This window comes from Alosa sapidissima, chromosome 21 (assembly GCF_018492685.1).
Source record: "Alosa sapidissima isolate fAloSap1 chromosome 21, fAloSap1.pri, whole genome shotgun sequence".
Classification (NCBI taxonomy): domain Eukaryota; kingdom Metazoa; phylum Chordata; class Actinopteri; order Clupeiformes; family Clupeidae; genus Alosa; species Alosa sapidissima.
The window spans coordinates 26,341,521-26,351,520 of record NC_055977.1 but is presented as its reverse complement, the minus strand read 5'-3'; the positions used below and the strand labels follow the sequence as shown (position 1 = coordinate 26,351,520).

At 43.3% G+C, this 10,000-nt stretch overlaps 1 protein-coding gene across 5 annotated transcripts in view; it reads right to left on the bottom strand.

The window, feature by feature from the left end:
• The window catches only part of LOC121696098 (schlafen-like protein 1), an 11,867-nt gene that overhangs the window by 1,499 nt on the left and 368 nt on the right, over positions 1-10,000 (bottom strand). For 2 of the 5 annotated variants that reach the window (XR_006026242.1, XM_042077425.1), the window contains exons 2-5: positions 8,949-10,000; positions 8,387-8,558; positions 4,101-4,363; positions 2,372-2,515 (exon numbers count right to left, since the gene is read on the bottom strand). The exon at positions 8,949-10,000 is cut by the window's right edge and continues 142 nt beyond it. Coding sequence is in view for 4 of the 5 variants with exons in the window: in XM_042077425.1 (XP_041933359.1) it covers positions 2,372-2,515; positions 4,101-4,363; positions 8,387-8,558; positions 8,949-10,000 (1,631 nt within the window). In the remaining variant the exon portion in view is untranslated. Of the gene's footprint in view, positions 1-2,371; positions 2,516-4,100; positions 4,364-8,386; positions 8,566-8,948 lie in introns of all 5 variants that reach the window. The other 3 variants (XM_042077426.1, XM_042077428.1, XM_042077429.1) reach the window with 3 other exon arrangements.

The following is a 10,000-nucleotide window of genomic DNA, read 5'->3' as shown; positions in this document are numbered from 1 at the left end:
ATATGTTTTTTGAATAAAACTTACTTGCTATGCAGTTCAGCATCATGAATAAAAAGACCATCAAGCCATCGAGCCATCAATCAACTACAGGATTGTTGTATTACATGATGTACCTACAGTAATATCGTGAGTGCAACTGAGTGCACGTCAGCTCTGTACTCCAGCACGGAGTCTGGTGGAATAACTGTCAGTCACAGAACCTCTCTATGGCTGTCACTCAGGATATGTCAGGAGTGAATCATGTCGTATCTCCTCTATAAATAAACTACATGCACATTTACATAATTCAATCACATTCACTACTTCTAATGCAATAGGATAGATAGCAGCAGTTTTTTTATGGATGTTGTACCAATGTTTACCAACAGTGTCAAACGTCAACATTAAGATGGCGTCTCCCTGTTGCAAGAAAAGAAGAAACTCTTTGACACAGTGCTCCCTCCTTCCGCCCCATCACCACAGAGAGAGAGAGAGAGAGAGAGAGAGAGAGAGAGAGAGAGAGAGAGAGAGAGAGAGAGAGACTTTTCAGTTACTTTTTCAGGGCTATTCAGGGCCATATGACCACTGAAGAGCCAGAACCAGATCTGCATCTGACTGTATGTAAGTCAGTTCAGAACCAAATCTGCATCTGACTATATGTAAGTCAGTTCAGAACCAGATCTGGATATGTAGAAATTTAGAACCATATAGATCATATGTAAGTCAGTTCAGAACCAGATCTGGCCCAAATGCATTGCAGAGTCAGACTTTTTCTGTGTGTCTTTCTCCTCAGCAATAAAAAAAAGACAGCAAAGAATGAAATGCTCCTACAGTTAGCACCCCAGTAAATCACAGGGGACTAAAGACAGCTATCAATCAGGCGCTATCTAGCAGCCCTCGTCATTACCGCCCCGTGGTGCCCGCCAGGCAGACAGGCCCTCAGCAGCCATCTCATCACACCTGACTCGCTCACCTGTCAATCAAAAGCCCTCAATCAGCTCCACACGCCTGCACTGCAGGATCCGTTTTAATCCCTGTTCCTATCTCATTAATCCTGCATGTACAAACACACACAGAGACACACACACTCTCTCACACATGCACACATAGAAGTACACACATAGACACACACAGACATAGACACACACATCCACACAGACATACCCGTCACTGTTGCAAAGCTAACTCTTCTGAATGGCTGCATAACAGAGCAGCATTGTGAAGCATCCTGTGAAACAATTTATTGTGCTTATAGAGCGCCAAAACATTACACATGTATCATGGCGCTTTACAGAATGTAGGCAAACACTCATCCAACCTCTGTGAGAAAGAGGCCGAGTGCTGACAGTTTAAGCACAACTGTGATGCTGAATCTGTGTCTCAAACTACAGCAGCAAATTTGATGCCAGTTGTCACCAAAATATCTTTCTCCTCTCTCTCTCTCTCTCTCTCTCTCCTCTGTCTCCCCATCTCTCTCTCTTTTCTTTCCCTCTCTCGCCCTCCCTCTTATATTCTCTCCCTTCTTTATCCTGTTTCACTTTCTCTCTTCCTTCCTCCCTCCCTCTCTTCCTGTATATCTCTCTCCCTCTCTCCCTCACTCTCTTCCGGTCTATCTCACACTCCCTCGCTCTCTCTTTTCCTCTCTCTCTCTCTGCCTCTTTTTCTCTCGTCTCCCACAGTCTGTGTAATCAGTCACACACACAGAGCTTTGAGGCATCGCCAAAAAGCTTTAGCTGTCTGAGTTCCTGTCTGAATCACTTCACCATGCTGTCAGCAGTATTAAATAATGCCGGCACTGAAAAAGTAATGCGGCGCCTGTTTCAGGCAAATTATATCTAGTAAAACATACACTGACAAAAACAAAACAACATTTTTTTATTGTGACACAATAACAGAACCAGATATCAGATGTTATATTACATTAGATGACATATGCCACGTACTATGATGTAATAATGTGAGGATTTTGCCACTGAAATTCAAATGCACATTCTCTGTCTGATTGATTTCAGTAGACATCGTTCATCAGCAGGAAAGTGGTAGTGCAGTGCCAATCATATGAGATTAGTGGTGGGACAGCAGATTACGCACGTCAGTGCTCTAACTCTAATGAATGCAGAGGGGGCTTAGGACCCCTGACCAAACATGGACTATTCATGTACTAACAAACAAACATATCCATGTAGGCCTATACACACACACACACACACACACACACACACACACACACATACAGACACGCACAGACACACATACACACACACACTTCACGCACACACATAAACACATAAATGACTGTAATATAACTCTACTGTATGTAAATACATCAAAACACTTACATCTATACATCCAGTCTCATCACACACACACACACACACACACACACACACACCTGTCTGGCCCACTCCTGGATGGCGCTGGCCGAGAGGGGTCCCTCCACGCTGCCATCCCTCCGCAGGTACACCTCGCCCAGGTCCGTCTGGTACAGGGCCAGCTGCGTGTGGGCCGGAGGGGGCTGCAGCGCCAGGCGCAACACCTGAAAACAACAACACCAATAACAACACTACCAACAACAACAACTAGTACAACAATAAAAAACAACATTATCAACTAGCCTGGAAAATCCAGACCCTGATAATCTAGAAAGATTCAGGGTCTGGAAAAGAACAATGTAATGGCCCAACTCGAGGGGCGGCAACAAGCATGCATTTAAAAATCTCACTGCACGCAATTGGATAACACTAGACCATGTTTACTCTGAATTATTTCGGACTTCGACGCAATCGGATAACACTAAGGCCAATGTGTACTGTCCTCCAACGTTGCAGCGCTCTCTTCATCATTTTAGCTGGTTTCCCGGAATGTTGGGGTAAAAGTAACGTGCATCATTGCTCTTTGCCAGAGTGTCTCGCAGAGACAATTACATTGTGGTCTTGTGAGAACTCTGGATTTCCAGGGTAATTATCAACAACAACAAGAGAAACAACTTCAGTCCACCGTAATCGCCCCACCACTTAGTGTATCAGGTCTCGGCTGCATTACAGCTGAACAAGCAACAGTAATGGATTTAGCAACGATATGGTAACCGGAATAACCAGTCCTAGAATAGGGCTGGGAGGGGCAATGCCCCCCCCAAATATTTCTTCTGCCCCACGTAATTGGTCAATTTTATTTGACAGCTATTGAATCTGCCAATTACACTTTTCTAATTCGCCCCGGCTGAATTTTGAGGCTGGATAGTATAAATATTGGAGCAGCAGCGTTCCCCTTCCATTCTTTGTGGGCAGCCGTGGCCTACTGGTTAGGGCTTCAGACTTGTTGCCGGTTTGAACCCCAACCAGTAGGAGCGGCTGAAGTGCCCTTGAGTAAGACACCTAGCCCCTCACTGCTCCCCGAGCACCGCTGTTGTAGCAGGCAGCTCACTGCTCACTGGGATTAGTGTGTGCTTCACCTCACTGTGTGTTCACTGTGTGCTGAGTGTGTTTCACTAATTCATGGATTGGGATAAATGCAGAGACCAAATTTCCCTCACGGGATCAAAGAGTATACTATACTATGCTGGGATTTGGCCCAGATGTGAGGCAGAACAGGGCCGCATCTACTCCATTTCATGGTTAGCTGCTAGCATAATACCATTATAACAGATATGACCCATCCATCCGCATTCTTTACATGTTGGAGCAGAGGTAACGTTGCTGACAGACAATCAGTTGACTCAGATTCAATTTCCACTGTGACGTTTTGGATAAAAGTGTCTGCTAAGAATCAGTCAACTTTAACTTTAACTTATACCCAGTAGCCCTGGCTTTTGTGCTAATGAGTAAACCCAGTTTTACCCTGTATGCACTGTGTGTGCAGAACATCTTGACTTTCATTAATTGTCTTTGTCAGCGCATGGGGCATGCATCTAATGCAGGCAGTAGGAAAGCTCTAACACAAATAACACAAATAACATGGCCGTAGACATGAAAACATGAAATGAAATGAAACAGCTTGGTAACGCAGGCATCACATACACGTGCACACACACACACCGCACGCACACACACACGCACACACACACACACACACACACACAGCTAATAACAGCTATTAGCGGTTAGCGTGTAAGTGCTAGCCACCTTGAGGTTGAGGCCCTCTGGGCCCGGGCGCACCACAGGGAGGAGGCTGAGGCTGTAGCAGTGGGGCAGCAGCGGCGGCTGGAAGAACTTGAGCACGGAGTCGACGAGCAGCCGGACGCGGTCCTCCTGCCGGTGGTCACAGCGCAGGCCACGCACAACGCCCTCGTCATCCACACCCACCAGCAGCATCCCACCGCCGCTGTTCAGGAAAGCACACGCATAGCGGCGCAGGTGCGAGCGGAAGGTTGAACGCAGGTACTCACCTGGGGAGAGCAGGAATGCATGATAGAATGGAATAGACTGGAATAGAATAGAATCAAATGGAATAGAATAGAATACAACAGACACAAATAGAAATGTAATGATGTAATAATGCAATGATATAACCAAAGATCCTTTAAAAGTTTGTTTAAGCATTAGGCTAAGCCCCGAGAGGCCGTAAATCAGGTTACACTGATTCTACAACAGCTAAGGGGAGTTGTTAGGCACGACGCGCTAGCGGAGTAAGACCCCCCTTAGCTGTTGTAGAATCAGTGTAACCTACGGACTCGAGCGGCTTATTGCTTTTCTAAAACTGTTGCTATAAATACCTGGCAAAGTTTCATAAAGTAAAGGCAAAGCAATGAACAAAAAATATTCATAGATAATCATTTTTCCGCCAAGAAATTTAAATATTTCCTCTATCTGAATGGTTGCCAAGCAACGTCAAGATGCAGCTACTTTAACTTTTGTATCAAGTTATGGTAGCGCAGTAATATAGAACGGAATGCGGTCAAGGTGTATGTTACAACGGCATCGAACGTTCAGCCAATCACAATCAAGGACCGGAACTATACTGTTTTAGAAATGTTATTTAGCATGTCCAACAGTACCAGAATCCATAAAAAAAACCTTTTGTATCAATTTTTTTGACATTGAACCCTTTACAGGACCCGCCTAAAGTTACTCAACTTGCACTGGATCATCTTCCTGAATCTCAATATGATCACAAGTGTGGGCAAATTACTGAGTCAGCAGTCAGAGGCTACATTCATTGTTTTGCACTTTTATGATGTCATCACATCACCAAAAGTATTGGTTTTACCAAAAATATTTTGTCAATATTTTTAAACTACAAAAATACATACCTATAAAGTATTTTGATACAAAATACTAAGCCATTTTTTTTCAACCCAGTCAAATACAAATTACGAATATACAATATATTTTGTATTTGAAATATGTAATACATGTATCATAAATACTGCCCATCCCTGTAGACATCACTCCTGAGATGCTATGTTTGGTTCAGGAGATATAATGAAAAAAATATAGGCATAATTCAGTTATAGTGCAACATTTAATGGTTGCCACGGCGACCATTAGGGCTTTTTTGATAATGGTTTTATATCTGAAAATGTTCAGGGCTCCAAACTGTACAAGTTCACCAAGTTGAAGTACTATGAAAGTTCAGTGAAACTGCCAAAGGTGCAGCTTTTGGCCATTTTGGCGATTTTCATAGACTTTTGGAATGTGACATGGGAAGGTTTCATGAACTGAATACAACAAAAATTATTTCTGTTGCAATTAGTTTTGGGTTGGGTGATTTTTTTCTCACAGATTGCCTGCACTAGCTCTGCTTTAACCCTCTCTGATATAACTGTTAATAATATAATCAGTGTGTGCTTTACCAGTTAACTGTGTGGCTAGATTTCACAGGCAGGGTCAAAAAATGTCCATGGAGTACTGAGTGGTAGAGTATCTCAGATGTCAGTAATGCAAGAAAAACTATATTCATATGTTCACTTTCACTATTTTATTATTTTCCCTTTGGAACACGACAGCTCTGGTATTGAGATTATTATTGTGAGATTTATTATTAGCATTATTGCCAAAAGGTGCCAATATGAGAATTTTCTTTCTTTCTTTCTTTTTTCCTTCTTTCTTTATCTATGTATCTATTTATGTAGTCCCCGCAGCTGACCAAAGATGAAGTATGATCTTCGCCATCTCTACTGTGGACAGAAGCGTCTGCTTAACTGATGTGAAGCCAGGGGTAATATCTCTTGCTATCAGGGGTAATATCTCTTGCCATCAAGCCATGTTTTTTTCCCAGTCTTGATGAGAGCAGTTAAATTAATTAGAGCCTATTTTTAGAAGACAGTTGCCATCGTTTTCTACATTAGTTTATTCAGATGCATTTTTTCCCTACCTCAATCAATTAATCTTATGATTAATCTTGTCAAATATCAATTGGTATGGCATCTACTCCTGCCTGGTTTATTTTTCTATATTTTTCAGTTTTATGTATTTATGTCTGTGGAGGAGAGCATAACAACAGAGAGTGCAATGGAATGTGTATACAAGGGGGGAAAAGAGAGAGCAGATTACATAGGTCAATGTGTGTGTGTGTGTGTGTGTGTGTGTGTGTGTGTGTGTGTGTGTGTGTGTGTGTGTGTCTGTTCTCACTGAGCAAAAGTGTGAGCCCTCATCCTCAATGACTGGCTCTAGCACACCCAGCTTCAGAACTCTCCGAGGACGACGGAGTCAGGAGAGGAATGCAAGCGTGTGAAACAGGGCTCGTGTGAGGAGAATGCCAGCAAGCAAGTGCCAACAGGGACTAAGTGCACACATACACACACACACACACACACACACACACACACACACACACACTTCTCATTTAATAACCCTCCATCTCACCTACTCTTGTGCTCCAGCACCACAGAAGAGGAGCAGAGGAGAGACAGACAGCATTGTGTGTATGAATGGGAGATGGACGGTGTTTCTCTAAAGTCTGTCTGGAACTTTTTCTTCTTCTTCTTTCAAACTTTGTCGATATGCAGACGTGCCGTGCAGATGTGTCATGCAAGGTGATGGGGAGAGCAGCAAAAAATGAGAGAGCAAAAAGTCACAAGTACAAGACTGTGGGCCTATTTTAATTTCCGAACTAACAAAGTAGTCATGCCATCAGCCATTGCGAATGATACATTTTACAAAGTTTTCCAACCTAACAATAGTTTAACGATCTTCCCTTGAATGAAAGACAACAAGATGACTAAACTGTTTTCCATCTTGTTCGAACGAGCAAACCAACGTGCCATTTCCATGGCAACGGCAATCTCTACCAATCAAAGGTTCTGCTTTTAAACGTTTTTGGGTAGATATCACGGATTTTGGGTAGATATCACGAATTAAACAAGTGTGAGTAAACTGAATTTAAAACCTTCGTTTACAAGATGTTTTTATTTTTGATTTCAATGTCAGTTTAATTTCACTGCTGATTTCACCTCTTGGAAATCAGAAGTGAATGAAAGGACCCCAGACCCATTAAAACATTTAAGAGTTTCTAAAGGCATCTCTTTTTTTACGGGTATGTTTTCTATGTGCTGTTCTGAGCAGATAGATAAACTTGAGGTATACACCACTGCATTGATTTTGCTGTTAAGCTTTTTGTCAGGGGTGCTGAAAAGCTATTGACTCGTCCCGTTTCAAAGGGTCACTCACAGCGGTTGGCAGAGTTTGACAGTTTGGCAACCACTGCTGGGTTTAATTGGGTCAGTTTAATTTCCCTTGTAAGTAAAGAGTGTTTATGTGACTCTGCTCAGCCCCTGTCTAGAATGCAAGGTGAGCATATTTATAAGGACCAAAAAAAAACAAAAAAACAAAAAAAGCCAAGGATAAAAAAAATTCTGTCAGTTTTAATGCATTACTAAGGTCGAGGGGGTGGAAATCATTTTCCAAGGGCTTTCTGAGGCTTCAATCATTGCTAAATGACATTGAGAGAATCCTTTTGAATGGTCTTCTTTACACAGCCCTAGACACCTTTTAGCTGAGTTTATTTTTGATTAGCAGTTTTGTATGGAATGTCCCTTGGTCTCCTCTGCTGTCACTGTTAATTTAATGTTCTATTTTTGAAGTGTTTAAGCACGATAATTTATTAACTACAAACTAATATTTCAGTAGGCTTGATTATGATAGTCTTGTGACTGATCATTCTACCCAGAGTTTCTTACAAAGAAAGAGAATGTTTGTGTCAGTGACATTTTGCCTGGTGTAATAGTTAGATCCTACAAGCATAATGAAGGTATGATGTTATCTAATCAACTCTGAAAAACTTCTAACCTAACAAACAAACAAACAAACAAATTAAATAACTAACAAAGTAACAAACTAAATAACTAACTAAATAGCAAAAAAAGTAATGTAAGACGTAATGAGTAATGAAAGAACTAACAAGCTAACTTAAAAATGAACAAATAAATAAATAAATAAATAAATAAATAAATACAAAGGCTGTTAGTGACCTCCCCCTCTCTTGAACTCCACGTTGCGTGTCTCACTGCCAATGTGCGCTCCGTAGAACAGGCGCTGTTCGCTGGTGATGTCCTGCCCGCTGATAGCGCTGTCCGACTGGGTGCTCGAGATGCCCACGGGGCTGCGTGGCAGCTGGAAGATGGCCTGCTCACACGCCGCCTGCTGCCAGCTCAACAACACACCAGCGCCACTGTCATTGCTACCGTCATCATCATCATCGTCATGCTTATTGTCATCATTAGCAGCAGAAGCAGCTGCAGCTGCTGCATCATCATCATCATCACTTTCATCATCCTTGTCATCACCTTTTTTTCACCATTTTCTTTGTCACTTTTGACATCACAGTTGAGGGTCATAGATTTTACAGCAGCTATTGTTACAAATTAGTGTTAATTACATCATTGTTATCATTTCTTTTCTCAACATAAACAAAATGATGCTTTCACCAACCACAATTACCAGTATAGAATATTTTCTGACTTACTGACGAGTAGCATACATACAAACTGAGACACTTCATGACACAACACACACACACACACATGTACACACTTGTGTCTGTTGGTTCTGTCGTGCTGCTTTGTCCCTTGGTGGTCTAGACTTTGCAGCCTGCTGCTGTTCCTGTTGACCAGGCTGGTGTTGCCTCTGCTGTTGCTGTTGCTGTTGACCATGCTGGTGTTGCCTCTGCTGCTGTTGCTGTTGGTGATGATTCTGCTGCTGCTGTTGTTGCTGATGGATATGTTGCTGATGCTGATGATGGTGGTGTTGGAGATGTGGATGTTGCATCAGATGGTGTAACTGCTGCTGCTGCTGCTGATGAAATTGTTGTTGGTGCTGATGCTGCAGTTGCAAAAGATGATAGCCCTGTTGCTGCTGCAGTTGGAGTTTGAGTTGAAGCTCATGGTGCGGATTCTGCTGTAACTGTTGCTGTTGTTCATGTGGTTCTACCTGTTGAAATTGTTGATGCTGGACCTGGTGTTCTTGTTGCATTTGTTGATGCTGGTGTTCTTGCTGCTGTTGTTGATGCTGGTGATCTTGCTGTTGTGGTTGCTGCTCCTGATGATAGTGGTGATGCTGTTGTTGTTGTTGTTGTTGTTGTTGTTCCTGACCCCTCTGGTTTCTCGGGGGGGTCAGTGGAACCCTCTGCTCATTCCTCCCCCCCGCAGCTCCCACCCACCCTCTTCTAATCACCACCTCATCATCATCATCATCCTCATCCTCAGCCCCATCTTCATCCCTGTGCTCATCCTCACGGCGCTCCTCCATGACCACAGGGCCTGTGCTGTCTGCTGGTTCAGGCTGTGCGTTGGGCTTGTCTGGCCTGTCAGAGGCCATGTAGAGTGTCGTTATGGAACTCGGACGGAACGCATGTGAGGTGCGCTGGTCTGGCGACCTCCGTTTTGGATTGGGGCTGTTTGAACAGCCGTCCACTTCACTAGGGCGACAGCTGTGCTTGACCCGCTCTTCTTGTCCTGTCCTGGACATCTCAGGGAAGAAGACAACGCTTGAAGAAGAGGAGGCATCTGCGTACTGGACAGTGGGCTGGGCGATGGGGGCCGACTCGGATACTGTAACAGCTTGGACATGGTCTTGAACACCCGCTG